Raw genomic sequence first — 16,806 nt, 5'->3', positions numbered from 1 at the left:
GACAGCTCAGAGCAGTTTATGGTGAGAGTTAATTGTATCTTATTACAGCCATGGTGATGCACCACCTTGTTAGCCAGTATCTATTTTATACTTTTTACAGAGCTTCTACCAAACCATCAAAATCAAATGAAAAATGTTTCTAAGGCAGAATTGTCCCTTTCAATTAACACTACTTCTGTAACATTTGTAGGAAAGCTTCAGTTTGCTACAGACAAGTACAATAATATAAGCAAATATAAAAAACACAACAAAGTACCCAAACCAAGGGTAAAAACTAATGCCAAAATAACACCAGTAAAATTAGCTACTAAGCTACAAATTTTATGGGCCCGGGCATCTACAGATAACTGTAATGTTTGCTTGATCTTTGAAAAGAGCTATCTTCAGTAACCTGGGCACTTTAAGTAACTGATGTCAAAATAAAACTGTAAACATTTTTCAAAAAGAGGTCAAGTAGTTTTGGGCCTCCACCATTTTGTCTCAGTGTATACTAAGGATTCTGCAGCTGTGTATTTCCTCTCCTCTTCAACCTCCCTACCCCCTGAACAGTCTGCTTTCCTCACAGCTTATTGTATAGGGACAAATGTAATATTTCCACTTATTATAATTTTGCCACACAACCTGAACCAGATAGGTAAGCCAGCCAAATTGAGAATGTGCTGTACTAAAAACATGCACATTTAATTAAAGCGAAAAACAATTTTAAACTTAGTGCCCTCAATAAAGTAAATGTATTCATTTTGAAATAAAACACTGCACTTAACTTTCCAGATATGGTCATTACATCAATTTACTCAAACAATGTTCTCTTACTTAAAATTATTTTCTTATTTTTTCTGATTAGCTTTAGACTATCATTTTTTTATTTTGTAGCACAGCTACCAGACACAGCTGAAAGGAACAATCTCTTTAACTATGTGTTTATGTTTAGCGTGGTGCCTCCTCTACAAATCTGAAGCTTCTGTTCCAGTTTTATGACATTAAATATTAAGACCCTAGAATTAATAATGAGGGTTGACAGCTCATTTCTAGTGTCACGGAGGGGTTCTTCCTTTGTCTAGGAGTCCAACAGTGCACATGCTCAGTTGCAGGGTGTTTCTGTTGTCAGGGCCTCCTGTCCCTAGATGTCACGGTGGATGAATAAATTGCTCCTGTGCCATCATCACATGAGTCTGAGGAATCGCTTTCCAAATGGGCCATGTAGCGCACTGGCCCTGGTTGGTACTCCTTAATCAATGTCGTATCAGAAAATCTGGACTGGAAAGCAAGCTGAAAAAATGAATATGTCATGCACTGCAATAAAGGAATGATTTCAGGGACATGCTTGGTAGGGCTTTATGTCTTTTCCATCTAAAAGGTAATGTGTGAAAATTTAATAAAATTCATTATAATAAAAATACATGATTAGAACAAACAAAGTACACATAATAACAATTCATGCAACAATGGTCTCTTAACCTTTTTAACTGTTCTGAGAATGTTAGGGACTTTTATTATTTTGAATAAAAATTGAGAGGGCACTTTTGACCTGGTGAATAGAGCAAGGGAGTCAGTGCATGGAGTCATATTATCTTTCCCAATATATGAGCCACATAATTTCTGTGAAAGGTTGTACCAAAATAAAATGATGAAGGAACAACTGGAAGAAAATAACCACAAAATAATTAACAAAAGCAGATTTACTAGCTGAATCTAATAAGGTAAAAAAAGACTGTAGAAATGCTGAAATGCAGAGCAAAGAAACTAAAGGGTTACTTTCAAGGTCAGGGGTAATAACAGACTAATTAATTGATGGAGCCAATGACATGGCATCAAAGCTACACTATTCATAAAAAGCTTTAGATGTACTTCTATGTTGAAATTCAACTTAATTTTGGCTGAAATACTTTAATCTGATCATCAGCCTGATGGGATACTGTTAAGTACTGTGTTGACGTGTGTTTTTTTGTAACATTATTATTAACTGGCTCAACAACAGGGTGCAGCTGCAGACAACTGTAATAAGCACAAATATCTCAAGGCTTTGACCCTGGTGCTTGCTGGAAGCACGGAAATCATACTGATCTACCAAAAGGCAAGTCACAGATTTCCTGTAGCCTAAAGCATGCTTTAACAATCTTGGTTCAGTGAGCAATGATAAACTCTGCTTTTGAATTTCTGTATACAAAAAAAATTTAGGTTCGGCTGATAATACTTGGTGAACAGTAACAGAAACAGGAACTACAGTCTGCATAAATTTGCTGCTGATATTCTACTTGAAGGTTTTTTTTCAATTTTGCAGAAGGCGCAGCAGTTCTGTTTTTGAAATAATTGTGGAATCTTGAGTAAGCAATAACAATTATTTGTGGTGATATTCCAGTCTTAACTTTGTATAAGACAAACAGCCTTGCCACAACCCTCCAAAGCTGGGAAGGGCAAACTTAAACATGGAATTAACTTTCCTCATCAACTCTGCTAATCTGCATGATCATGTCCAGGAACAAGAGGTGGAAGCAGGCTTTGTCTGGGGACTGCTAAAGGGGTCTATAACATCCTATTGCTGAATAGACTAAACAGTAATCAAATCACTATTCATAGGTAATATGACCATAACCTTAGGTTTGGGTGAAGATCTAATATTTAAATGCAGCCCTCTTACAAAGGGTGCCGCTAAGGGAAATCTATAATTCTTTCTGGGCTGCATAACATGATGCTCCCTCATTGGCCAACAATGCTGCACAACCTGTGGCCTCTTTGGTGGCCAGATTTGATGGTTCCCCATTCATTAATTGTGGTTAAATTAAGTGCCCTCTTAATTTTGGCAGGAGCCAGCAATAAAGGATCTGCCGGGCACAACACAAGAAAATACAATCCCATTCAGTGCTTTAAGTCTTTTTTGTGGCAGTTCTCTCACTTTGACAGGAACTCTAGAGAAATGGCATAACTGGATATTTAATCATTTATCTGGTGTTCCAGTTAATATTACAGTGAGAGAGCCACAAACAATTCCACCCCTTGAAATTTTTCTGCAGTTACAGCTGTACAACAAACTTCAAATAAATAACATTTGCATGAGTATTCATTTAAAAATAGACAACTGTATTTTTATAAAAATATATTTCACAATTTATTACAATAACAACAACTTGTAATTATATAGCCCCGTCAATATAGTAAAATGACCCAAGGCATCTCAGAGAAGTGTTAGCAAACACATTTTGACACTAAGCTGCATAAGGAGATATTAGGACAGGTGACCAAAAGCTTGGTTAGAGAAAGGTTTTAATGAGTGTCTTAAAGGGGGATAGAGAGGTGGAGAGGTTTAAGGAGAAGGTTTGAGTGCTTGATGCCTTGACAGCTGAAGGCATAGCCACAAAGGTTTTTCTTTATTCTTTCATGGGATGTGGATATTGTTGGCAAAACCAGCATTTGTTGTTCATCCCTAATTATTCTTGAACTGAACATTTAATTTAAACATTTAAGAGTCAACCACATTGCTTTGGGTCTGGATTCACATGTAGGCCAGACTGGGTAAGGACAGCAGATTTCCTTCCATAAAGGACATTAGTGAACCTGATGGGTCTTCACAACAATCATGGCTGCCATTACTGAGAGTAGCTTTAAATTCCAGACTGATTAATTGAATTTAAATTCCACCAACTGCCATGGTGGGATTTGAACACATGTCCCCAGAGTATTAACCCGGGCCTGTGGATTACTAGTTCAGTAACATTACCACTATGCTACCACCAGAATTGGAAGAGCACAGCTATCTCGGAGGGTTGTAGCGCTGGAGGAGATTACAGAGATAGAAAGAAGAGGCCACGGGGAGATTTGAAAACCAGTTTGAGAATTTTAAAAATCAGGCATTGCTTAACAAGGAGCCAATGTAGGTCAGCAAGCATAAGGGTGATGAATGAATGGGGCCTGTGCATGTTAGGACGTGGACAGCAGAGTTATAGATGACCTCAAGTTTACGAAGGGTTAGATGTGGGAGTCCAGTCAGCAGTGCGTTGGAATAGTCAAGCTTAGAGGTATACAAAGGTAAGAATGAGAGTTTCAGCGGCAGATGAGCTGAGACAGGAGTAAATTCAGGTGATAGTTTGGAGGTGCAAATAGGAGGTCTTAGTTATGGCATAGATATGTGGTCGGAAACTCAACTCAGGGTCAAATATGACATCAAGGTTGCAAAGAGTCTGCTTCAGCCTTGGGGAGTTGCCAGGGAGAAGGATGCAGTTGGCAGCGAGGAAATGGAGTTTGGAGCGGGGGCTGCAGACATAGGCTTCCCAATATTTAGTTGGAAGAAATTTCTGCTCCATCAGTACAGGATATTGGACAAGCAGTCTGATAATTTAAAGACAGTGGAGAGGGTTGATAGAAGTGAGGTGGAGCTGTGTGTTGTCAGCGTACATGTGGAAACTGATGCTATGCTTTCAGATAATGTTGCTGAGGGGCAACATGTAAATGAGAAATGGGAGGGTGATTTCTCTGCTCTCATGTTCGGTGTGCTCTTGGTGTGATCCATCTTCCCTAGGAAGACTGTGGCCTTACTCTACTACTTGCATTAAACTGCTTTATTAACACCATATATAAACAGGTTACACAGTAGGTATGTATCTCCTGAGTACAGTGTGTTCCATACTGTCTCTTGAGAGTCCAGAACATGACTGTCCGATGTCACTGATACATCATTGTCTACAGCACATATTAGCATATCTATTCTATTAACCCATTACGCTGTAAAGGAACCATGGATAGATCCTTGGGGGACATCAGAGGTAATGGTGCAAGAGTGGGAAGAGAAGCTATTGAAGATGATTCTCTGGTAATGACAGGATAGATAAGAATGAAAACCCAGCAAGTGCAGTCCCATCCATTGTATAATTGTGGAGAAGCAATGGAAGAGGATGGTGTGATTAATCATGTCAAAGACTGCCAAATGGTTGAGAAGGATGAGGTGAGATAGTTTATCTTTGCCACAATTAAATAGGATGTCAGTTGTGACTTTGATAAGAGCCATTTTGGTAATGTGGCAGGAACAGAAAAATAATTGGAGGAATTCAAACCAGGAGTTCTGGGAAAGATGGACTTGTATTTGGGAGGTGACAACACGTTCAAGGACTTTGGAGAGGAAAGGGAGGTTGGAGGTGGAGCAATAGTTTGCAATAGTAGAGAGAGCAAGGGTTGACTTTTTGAGGAAAAAGAGATGATGACAGCACATTTGAAGTTGGGGGGAGGAGCTGTACCTGAGGAGAGAGAACCAGTTCTCAATATCAGCTAGCATTGGAGCAAGGAAGGAAATTAAGCTGGGTGGTATGCAGTTTAGTGGGAATAGAGCTGAGGAAACAGGAGTTGAGTCTCATAGACAAGATGAGGGAAATTAAAGAAAGATGCAAGTTTATGGCTGAGCAGGGGGGGAATGCCTAGAGGAAGTGTGGATGGTGTGCTAGGGGGAGGGTAATGGCAGGCGCAGCTGATTGCATGTTCTCAATGTCAGTAACAAAGAAGTCAATCAACTGCTTGCACATTGTTTGAGGTAAGGGTGGAAGAGACAAGGGACAGGGGTTATCTCTTCATTTCAGAATGTTCCTGGCATAGTGAGCAGTTTTAGCTGTCAAAAGCTGGATCTGGCAGTGAATGGCTAAACCGGGTGTCAGCCATATCCGTTAAAGTCTGGCATCCCTTGGACTTAAGGGAGTGGAGGTGAGGGCTGTAACATGGGGAATGGCCAGGATGAGATAGAGTAATAGCTTCATTGGGAACTAGAGCATCACAGGCGGAGCTGAGGATTTGGTTGAGCAAATCAGTAGCTACAGAAATGTAGTGGTGAATGGAGGGTCCAAAGACTAGAGAGTTGAGATATTCAAAATGAAGGAGAGAGTTCCTTCCCTGGGTGGACATGTAAAGAAGTAGGTTTGGAAGGGGGTTGTGGGTGGACTGCTATACAAGACAGTGATCAAAGATGCCTTAACTGTGATTGACATGATGGGAGTAGCAAGGTCATGTGAGATGGGACGGTCAAGGGGGTGACTGTGTACATGGGTTGGGGAGTTTATTTGGAGGGGTAGGTTAAGGGAGGATAAGAGGTCAGTGAACTCAGGGGAAAGAGAGCATGATGGGTTGAGACAGAGTATGAAATCACCGAGGATGAGGAGTCACTTAGTGCAGAGGCTGAGGGACAAAAGCAGAAAAGATATTTCAGTGAGAAATGTTTTATGGTATTTGGGAGAGTGGTAGAGAATAATGAGGACTTTAAGAGAGGTAAGCGGGGTGGAACAAGGTGAGATGCTCAAAGCAGAAAAAGATGCCAGAAGAGTAGGTGAGCAGACCACTGTGTGATTTGGTGATAAGAGCCTTACTACCACTGCAATGGTCTGGGTAAGGCAAGTTGTGGAAGATATAGCCAGTTGTGGAAGAATGCTTCCACAAGTTTTTACAACAATTGATGATAGTTTTACCATTACTGAAACTAGCTTTCAATTCCAGATTTAATTAACTGAATTTAAATTCCACCAGCTGCCATGGTGGTATTTGAACCCATATCCTAGAGTACTAGGCTCTGGTTTACTAGTCCAGTGATGTTACCATTGCACCACTATCTTCCCCCATTATCATCCTCAGCCAGGTTTCTGAGAAGCCCATGATGTCAATGCAATGAGCACATGGATAGCACAAAGTGATCAGACGTTCTGGAGGGAGATGTGGAGAGAGGTGGTGAGAGCTGATCTGCTGGCAGAGTCCACAGGGTCAGGGCTGGGTGAGTTGGATGGGGTGGAGGTTGCTAAGATTATCCCCCATCAGGCTTGCAGGGCAGGAAGGTTGGCAAGATAGAATGATATGGTAATTAGGATTGCTGCTTGTAAGGAGCGAAATGTGCCTTGGGGGGGCCCTTTGGAGATGCCAAAAGAGGCACAGAGGGAAGAGGTAGGCTTATCTAAAACGGTGTCAATGGCAGGAGAGTAGGAAGGTCAATCAGTGCTGAAAGGTTGGTGTAGGGGTTTGGGAGGGCATATAAAAGATATTTAACTATTAGGAAATGAAAATTCCTAACTCATAACGGCTGTCTGCCTAACTGGGATGCCATCTTTCTGTTATTTCCAGAACTCAAAACCCTTTCTACGGCATGAAAAGCTCAAATGCTTCATTGCTTTTGGTGTTGCAGCTGGGGATGAGGTGGTGAGACAGCAGCCAATCAGAAGTGCAGCAGTGTGAGAATCACACCCACCTTCCAGCATTGTTGAAGCCAGACTAATTTTAATACCATGGTTGAGCTTCTATGACTCACATAGGAAACTACATGCTGCCTCAGGTTTTTAAGTCCTGCAGCTACTTAAAGCAACAGAACAACTGATTTCACAAGTTTGGGACTCAGGAGGCTTGTGGTCAAATGCAACATCTGGAGGAACAGCAGGAGATTTTTCTGGAGAAAATAAGGCAAAGGAGGGAACCATATTTTTAAAACACTAACAGGAGTTGTTATTGATCAGTAAATGTTACCTGTAGAGATGTTAAGTTCAGCTGGCTCCATGTTTCCCTGTCAAATCCAAACACAATGGCATTGGCCAGTCCATGCAATGGAGCAGTAATAACATGGAGGAGAGTCAGGACAAAAACAGGATGGCTAGGATCAAATGCATTGTGCAGCCTAATATCGAGAAACAGAATAGAAAGTAATTAACAAATGCAATTTTTTTTTAACAAAATTCAACCAAAAAACTCTCAAGTAGTAAATTTACTTGTCAAATTACACATGCAGTTTACATCAGAGAATTACAGAAGCCAAACAAAAATTCAAGGGAGTTGTCCCTGGATCTGTGCCCAGGCAATCTGCCTTGGTGCGGCAAATATCAGAAAAATCAACAGGTTTCTTTGCACATGTACAATCCAACCCAACCAATTCTCTGATATTCACTGTGGCCAGGGATCCAGTGCATCTGAGCAGAGATGCAGGGAAATCTCCCCAATTATCTCTTAAGTCATTTTCCTTGACTGAACAAAAATGTGTAGCCAAGTGCAACATCCATCAAAAACTGAACCGATGGGCCTTATTAAAAGGTGGTCTCCTAATGTAGGTTCATTCAAGAAATAGTGTGAGATGGAGTCTTGTGCACATGGATGAAAGAATAACTCAATGGATGATAATGACTTCAAGATAGCAACTTAAGAACAGGAGTAGGCTGCTTAGCCCCTCAAGCCTATCCCACCATTCAATTAGATCATGGTTAAATCTGTGACCTAACTCCTTTGCTCCATTTCCCTTAATGGCTCAGGTAACAAAAATCAATCTCAGACTTAAAGTTAACAATTGATACAACATCATTTGTGGAAGATTACACATCTAGTGATGGACATTTGGAACTCAGTGTGTATAATCGACACGGGAAGCTCTGTAATATTCCAGAACACTGCTGATGCTTGACCAGCCATCTTAAATTCACTAATTAAAGTTGGAGAGGTTCACTTGCCTCTAGGGTCTGAAATTCTTCTCACTCTGCTTTAGATTACCCTGCAGACCACAGCACTAATGCGTAGGATGCACCTAGCTGAATAAACAGTGGAAAGCTGACCAGTAATCTGTTCTGCTTAGCTACATGATTAGCTGATTAAACTCCAGTTGGGATTCCCAAGCCTCAGCTCTGTCAATATGCACCTAAGTTATTAGAATCGCAAAGTGGGAAAACAGAAACTATAAGTCGGTTTAAATTTCACAATAGCTTGTATTGGAGACCCTTAAATAAGGTAAAGCATTCCCGCACCTCAAAACAAAATAAATAAGAACATGAACAGGTCTTGAGCTGTATAGATGTAGGACAACACTTGTATGAAGGGCAAATGATGAAAAAGTAATACATTTTTGTAATTACATTGCTATAGAGGCCAGAACTATGACGTTAATCTATTTTGCTAATATAATGCTGAAATATTAGATACATTCTGCCTACCAAATATTTATTATTTTTCATGTTTACTTTTGTGTTGCAAATCAAATGCAAAGAGCTCACAGCTTTCCCAAAACAAACATACAGACAGCCGAACCTCAAGGCCAGTGGAACCCGTAGGGCTATATGTCATTTAGGCTAGATGAGTTGATGTGGTGAATCATAGTGTATGAAGGTGCCACGGGAACAGACATTGCCAGAAGGAAACAATGTTTTCTATATTCTTAGGGACAATCAAAAGAGGCAGAACCATGATATTATATCCAAACTTAAATACATTTGCCCAAATTAAATGCTCAACACAATTAATTTACTTTAGAATAACAGATTTAACAGCTATATATAAAAGTTCATTTTAAGTAAAATATAGGAACAATATTGCAAAATATATTGCCATAACAAATTATTCCTAAACTACCCAAGGAGAGTTGGTATGCTGAATTATGACCACAGTTGTCCATTCACTGAGTTGCCAATCTAAGTTGCAGGCATTAATCAGAGGGTAGGTACTATCCCATAGGGACTTAAGGAGAGTTGGAGGTCTATCACATGGGCCCCTCTTATATGTCTCCCAATAGATACAGTATTTGTGATGGATGAGACACAGGTAGAAATTGCTAACTCACCATCTTGGTCAAGGAATGTGTGTGTTGTAGATACATCTAATTTGGAGGAAAGCAAACTTTTAGGAGGATATGACACATTATAATTTTTCTTCTTCCCACTGTGATCCTTCTATACATTACACCTGATACAGGTAAGGGGACAGCCAAGTGGCCTGCTTTCTGGTTATCTATCTATGCCAATCTTGACTTGGCCAATAGCGAATGAGCAAGAATACCCCAATGATAGTGCTCCTTCTCAATTTTTCTCTGTCCCCATTGAGGCAACATTTGGCTTCTGTTTGGTAGCTCCATTCTGCAAAACTGCTGAGATTTGCATTTCAACAGAGTGTGAAATCAAACGTAAACCCCCTCAAACCCCCTCAATTTGTGATACTGTTGTTAGTGTGACCACATATTGCACTAACATGCCATGAGAGGAAAAGGTATTTTCATTTTCCAAAAAAAGACAAATCATAGGCAGTATAGTTGGTGGCATAGAAGTTTCAGTATCATGGAAGATTAGGACAAAGACTGTGCCACACTCGACTTAATATAATAAACAACTTTGTTTTTTTATAGTTTTTGGTAAATTTTGTGTTCAGCAGGCTGAGAGAAAGTAAGTACTTAGAATGAATCACTTTTGGCACCTTTGATATTCCAGAATTTGGATTTGCATATTAATTCTGAGAGAAACGTTTTGGAGCCTAACCTGCGCAAAATTTAGAGATTCAAATCGACTCACTGCCTTGGTCTTAATCTAAGACCTGAATTATTTTGAATTTCTGAACAGTAAATGGAGAACAGGCTCCACTCCTGAATCGCATCAAGAGCTGGTGTTACAGAAATCTCAATGTGCGAAGATCAGCTGAGGGGGTTTCAAATAAAAGGATCAAATTTAAACAGTTGTGAAAAAAGGCTGTGCATATTTTTCTATTATTTGTTCTTGGGGTTCTGGCAAGGCTGCATTTATCCCTTAACACTGAGAAGGTGGTGATGAGTCTTTTCCATAAAATATTGCAGATGAAGTGTTGGTGCTCCCATATGATGTTAGGGAGAGAGGACCAGGATTCTGACCCAGCAACGACAAAGCAATATATGTCCCAATTAAGATGATGCACGACTTGGAGAGGAATATGGAAGCGATGGTGCTCCCACAACATTGCTGCTCCTATCTTACTCAGATGGTAGTCTTCATAGAGAAGGAAGATGCTGTCAAAGTAACCTTGATGTGTTGCTTCTGCAGTGCATGCTGTATATTGTAAACATTGTAGCCACAAAGCATTGGTGGTGGAGAGATAGATACTGAGTCCAGTGACAGGCCCAAGAATTCAGCAAACTGCTAGATCCTGGATGGTAATGAGCTTCGAGTGTTGTTGCAGCTGCACCGATCCAAACAATCAGCCAGTATTCCATCATATTCCAGGCAGCAGCCTTGTAGGTGATGGGTCAGATTTCATGGGACAGGTGATGAGAATATCAAAGAGTACCCATCCTCTGCCATATTCTTGCAGCCATATTGTTAATATTGTTAATATGGCTGGTCCAACTAGGCTTCTAGTCAATGATGACCTACAAGATGCTGATAATGGGGGGCTCTGTGATGCTGTTGAAAGTCAGGGAAGCTGACTGGCCTTTCACTTTTTAAGATAGTTATTCCCTTGTACTTGTCTGGAACAAATGTTACCTGCCACTTTTCAGCTCTATTCTGGATGGTGTGGGCTGCTCTGTGTTTGGAGGAGTTGCAAAAGGAATTGTCAGTGAACAGCCTCACTTCTGAGACAAAAGGTCACTGATGACTCTGAAGGTAAATGGGCTGATGACACTTCCTTGCAATGATATCTTGCAGCAGCGATGACTAACCTGTGATAACTAAAAATGTGTTAGGTATAATTCCAGCCATAGAAGGGTTTTCCATTTGGGCCCCTGGGGGCCTCAGTTTGCCAAGGTTCATTGGTGCTACACTCAGTCACAGTTGTCTTCATGTCGAGAGCAGATATTCTCCGCTCTCCTATGGCATCCATCCCTTCATCAATGTCTGGATCAATCCTGTGATGAGGAGCCACCTGGTTCAGATGGAACAGAAACTGAATGCTGCTGAGCAGGTTATTGGCGAGTAGGTGTAACTTGATGGCACTACTGATGACTTCTTCCACCTTTATTTAGAATTGTAAAGAGGCCATTGGCTGGGTGCCAGCTTCCTCATCAGGCCAAACCAATTGGGAAATGGATTGCTGGTCGAGGTCCAAGCAGGCAAGTTTTTAATTTTATTTTAGATTTACCCTGGATATTACAAGGATGCCTTGGGCCTGCCTTGATCCCAAATCCTCACCACTTACTTGACTGCCAGGAACCATACCTGTGGGTCTCCAGCTATTGTCCCCTCCCTCAAATTAATGCTCGCACCAGCCAGGTTCAGGTGAGAAAACTTATAGGAATTATGTCCAGCCTCGATCTCTCAGTTATCTCTTCTGATCTAACTCTATTATCGTGACCTTCTATTCCCTTCTCCCTCACATGCTTGTCTAGCTTCCCCTTAAATGAATCTATACTATTCATTTCAATCACTCCCTATGGTAGCGAGTTCCACATTCTCACCACTCGTTTGGTAAAGAAGCTTCTTCTGAATTCAATATTGGATTTCTTGGTGACTATCTTATAATGATGGCCAGTGGTTATGCTTTTCCCCACGTCTGGGTGCCTCAAATGCTTCCAAGCTTGGACGCTCAGTTCCCATGCTTCAATTAAAATCAGGTCCTATGCCAATATTCAAGATTAGATTTGATAGTTAGATGAACTTTGAAGGGATTTCTTGCGTGGAGGTCAACTTAACAGGACTAGTTGAGCTGCTGCTGAGTTGTAACTCCTATGTGTTTATGTATATTAAATAGGATGGGTGGAGGAAGAAAAAGGGTGTGACAGAAATGAACTGATCACAGATAGGGGAGTAATGGGAAGGTGGCATAAACACTTTGCTGAGCTCCTCAACAGAGACTCCCACATCTCAGCAGATTCTCTGCATCAAACTGAGTAGTTGCCGGAGAAGGAAAGCCTGAATTTTCCTCCTTCCACTGAAAAGGTGATAAAGGTAATCAAATTAACCAAACAAGGAAAAGCTCCTGGCCCAGATGGTATTCCAGAAGAGATCTGGAAGTGTAATAGTACAGAACTTGTTAACAAACTTACAGCAGTCTTCAAGAGTACCTGAGATCAGGAAGAAGTTCCTCAGGACCTCAAGGATGCTAACATAGTCAGGATCTGGAAGCGGAAAGGATCCAAAAATGCATGCTGCAACTACCAAGGAAAAATCTTCACTCAATTGCAGGAAACATTCTTATAAGGATCCTATTAAACCACTTACTAGACGGCCTCATAGATGATATGCTCCCAGATGTCTTCCTTGTTATGGGCAACAAGGGTGCAGTCATTTGCATACCAAAAACTCTCTGATTACTGTCTCTGATTTTGGTGGAGACACATAGTCTGGAGAGATTGAAGAGTTTCCCTGAATGGAACCAAATGGTGATTCTTGTCATGTCTCTGATGGCTTCCTTAAGCATTGCAGCAAAGAAGACATTGAAGAGTTGAGGAGCCACTACACACCCTTTTTTGTGCCACTTGTTACTGCAATGACATCAGGCATCTCACCACAGGTACAAACTCACCCTATCGTGCCATCATGCAGTAAGCACAGGATTTTGACAAACTTGTTCAGACATCCTAGCTTGGAGAACAAATGTCATAGACCAGGTCAATTTGGTGTGGTTTTAGGGCTAGTCATGGGACAAGCAGATATGGTGTTTGCAGCAAGACAAATACAAGAATACAAGAAGTGCAGAAAGCAACATCAGGATCTGTAGATGCTGTTCATAGACCTAACTAAAACTTTTGACAGTGTTAATTGACCTGGTCAATGACACTTGTGCTCCAAGCTAGGATGCTTGAACAAGTTTGTCAAAATCTGTGCTTACTGCATGATGGCACGATAGGGTGAGTTTGTACCGGTGGTGAGATGTCTGATGTCATTGCAGTAAAGAGTGGCACAAAAAAACGGTATTGTGGCTCCTCAACTCTTGAATCTCTTCTTTGCTGCAATGCTTAAGGAAGCCACCAGAGACATGACAAGAATCATCATGAGGTTCCATTCAGGGAAACTCTTCAATCTCTCCAGACTATGTGTCTCCACCAAAATCAGAGACAGTAATCAGAGAGCTTTGGTATGCAAATGACTGCACCCTTGATGCCCATAACAAGGAAGATATCTAGACTATGGCAAACAACTTTACCGCCAAAAACTTTGGTCTCTAAAACTGAGGTTATGTTTCAGTCAGTGCCAGGTACATACTATGAAGCACCAGATATAACTGTTGATAGCAGCAGTCTCCAGGTTGTAGGAGAAATCCATACCTTAGTAGTGCTCACTTGGGATGCAACTATTGATGAAGTTATCCGTGCATGCACCCAGAAAGCAAGTTCTACCTATGATCTTGTCTGGAAGCAGAATGGCATTAGGCTGAAGACTATCAGGCCACTGTTCTCATCACCTTGTTATATGCTGCAGAATCCTGGGTCTGCTATACATCACATCAAAGCTCTGAAACACTTTCACCAAAGACAACTGAGGTCCATCATGAGAAATTAATGACAGGACAAAATCACAAACAACAAGGTCCTTCATTATGCTGGGCACAATAGTGCAGACACCACCCTCAAGAAAATTCACCTTGGATGGGCAGCCCATGTCTTCAGCATGGATGACTATAGAATCCCCTAGCAGATCTTCTATGGAAGTCTCAGGGAAAATGCCATCAAGGTGGTCAGTACAAAAGATACCAGAACAACCTACAAAAAAAACTTACAAACCTCTGCACTGCAGACCACTTCTCTTGGGAAAACACTGTGGATGACCAGCCCATGTAGAGTAAGCAGCGAAATTTGGTTTAGCATATTTTGAGGGCTATATGCCAACTCGCAACATCTGACATGCCCAGAAGAAGGTCAGAGGCAGCATAGCTGAAGAAGATCCCCAAGCACCAACAACAACAGCACGAAGTGTCAGTTCTGTGGACGTTCATGCCAATCCTCAATTGGATTCTTCAGTCATAAAAGGACCCGCAAAAGATGATTAAATCACTTAAAGCTTTGACAGATTCAAACAATGAGGAGTCTACCACAACATAAACATTTACACATAGATTCCTATAATGTTTACAAAGACAGTTTCAATTACAAATGTTGACATACAAGTGCAACTCAAAATTGTGACACAGGAAATAAAGTTTCTGGGAATTGGAAAAGCATCTTGCAGGTACATTGTAACAATTCCAACTTTATGAACTCCTATTCACTTTTTTATTTGAGGACAAGCATTGCATTATCTGGACTGGTTCAGAACAAAGAATGAGGAGGGTAACACACCCCTAATTTGGACTGAGGCCACCACAATCTTTCACTAATCATTTCCATGAGCATACAAGGAATATTTTGAATATACCCCGCAAACGGATAACAATTAAGAACATTAAAATGATACTTTACATAAGTGTTTTTAATAAAAAGCATATGTAAAACACAAACCATTCATTATTACCACCATCTTGTGAACTTAATTCTTATGAAGATTATGGATTAACTTGAAAACTGCTTTATTCTGTACTCAAGCCAGAAGATCTTACCTGTAAAGTGCATTCATTTATGAAAAAAGCACCTTTATCATGACTTCCACGAGCTACAAAAGGTAATCAGCAGTAATCTGGTACATATGATACTTTGTTTGCTTGTTCCTTTACACAGAACATGAAAAATACACAAGCCATGGAAATACTGCTAGATAGAGAAGAAGAGCCATAACTTAGACAAAGCGCCAACACAGAGTTCAAGATATTTGAATGTCTTTGGGAAACACGGCTTTTAGGCAAGGAATAGGTATAGCAGGCTAAATAGCAACCAAAAGACTATCTATTTTTATGGATATATTAAACTTGCACTATTTTTTGTTAATTTTTATTGTGCTTAAGCAAAAACTGATAGAGTCTATTTTAGTATAGCACAACCAACCTGCTTTTGTATTGTTTGATTCAGAAGCTAGTAGATGTTTAAACTAGATAAAGGCATTTGACTTGATGCTAATTCACTGGCAAGATGGACAAAATTCCTTTGAATTTGTTTTCTATTAGAATCTAGCACGTGACCTATTCAGTTTGAATCCATCAGCTTTGGAGGCAAATTTAAAGTGGCATGAGGAGGTGGAAGTTTTTACTTGAATGTGAAATTGGATTAAATAAATTCAGTCTATTTTCATGCTCTGCATTTTAACTTGCAGCGGCTGTAAAATTTAGGATAAAGCCGTAGTGTAAACAAGTTTCGAGTTACAGAGAGGACAGTTAATGTGTGGTTGGTATGAACTAATAAATGAAATGAGATGACAAAAAGCTCCTGCACTTGTGCATATTGCAAGAACTGTTTGATCCAATAGCACTGGTAGACTGTAGTGTCAGTTCAGAAAGAGAGGTACACATCTATTTTTGACAGACCACCTACACGTTTAAATTAGTTTTTTTGAAGTTAAGTGCCTGACCTTTTGTCATAGATAAGCTGCCCATTTTCTAAATGCTTGCTTGGGCTTTACTATTGAAATCTGTGCTGCTCAAGCTACTTTGTTATTCAGAACAACAAAAAAGTTGAGTCATAATGGCACTGCCCTTCAACCAAATAGCTGGGTTGGTTAGTGGGAATGCCTTTCTCTACATCAAGCACTGAAAAATGCAACTCTTTTTCTTGTGGCTAATGAGAATTACATTCTGCAGATAGCTTTTTTCAATACTGAAGCTGATTCGAATATGTTCCAAAAATTTACTGCCATTTAACAGCATGGAGGCAGGTGACAGAAATGTCAGAAAACATGCTATAATTTAACTATTTAAGCTGATATGATTTAGGCAATACTGTATTGTTCTCACTGTTGTCCTATATCAGACCAACACCCAAATATTACAAGAGTAAGGTTGTATGTATGGATGAGATTGAATGGAGCATCTTTTTAACCAACTCAGGCTTACACCATGGGCGGAATTTTATGGCCCCGTTGTGGCGAGGTGGGGCTGGAAAATGCAGCGATCCTTTCAAAAGTCCATTGACTTCCGTGGGAATGGAAAATTCCGCTGACGGGAGGGGGCCATAAAATTCCGCCCCATATCACAGAATGATATAACAGCTACTCCAACAAGGACAGTAACAACAGAATTCATCCAGTTTGTTGTGTATTTTTTGCCCATTGCTTTAAGCTT

The 16,806-nt window shown here is 40.5% G+C and overlaps 1 protein-coding gene across 4 annotated transcripts in view; it reads right to left on the bottom strand.

The window, feature by feature from the left end:
• Positions 1-297: 297 nt before the first annotated feature.
• The window catches only part of si:dkey-100n23.5 (cyclic AMP receptor-like protein A), a 247,467-nt gene continuing 230,958 nt past the window's right edge, over positions 298-16,806 (bottom strand). For all 4 annotated transcript variants that reach the window (XM_041210606.1, XM_041210608.1, XM_041210607.1 and 1 more), the window contains 2 exons: positions 7,477-7,624; positions 298-1,269 (listed from right to left, as the gene is read on the bottom strand). In XM_041210606.1, the coding sequence (XP_041066540.1) occupies positions 1,105-1,269; positions 7,477-7,624 (313 nt within the window). In that variant the 3' untranslated portion in view covers positions 298-1,104. The remainder of the gene's footprint in view (positions 1,270-7,476; positions 7,625-16,806) is intronic.

Source organism: Carcharodon carcharias, chromosome 18 (genome assembly GCF_017639515.1).
Source record: "Carcharodon carcharias isolate sCarCar2 chromosome 18, sCarCar2.pri, whole genome shotgun sequence".
Taxonomy (NCBI): domain Eukaryota; kingdom Metazoa; phylum Chordata; class Chondrichthyes; order Lamniformes; family Lamnidae; genus Carcharodon; species Carcharodon carcharias.
This window is presented reverse-complemented; position numbering and strand designations above follow the sequence as displayed.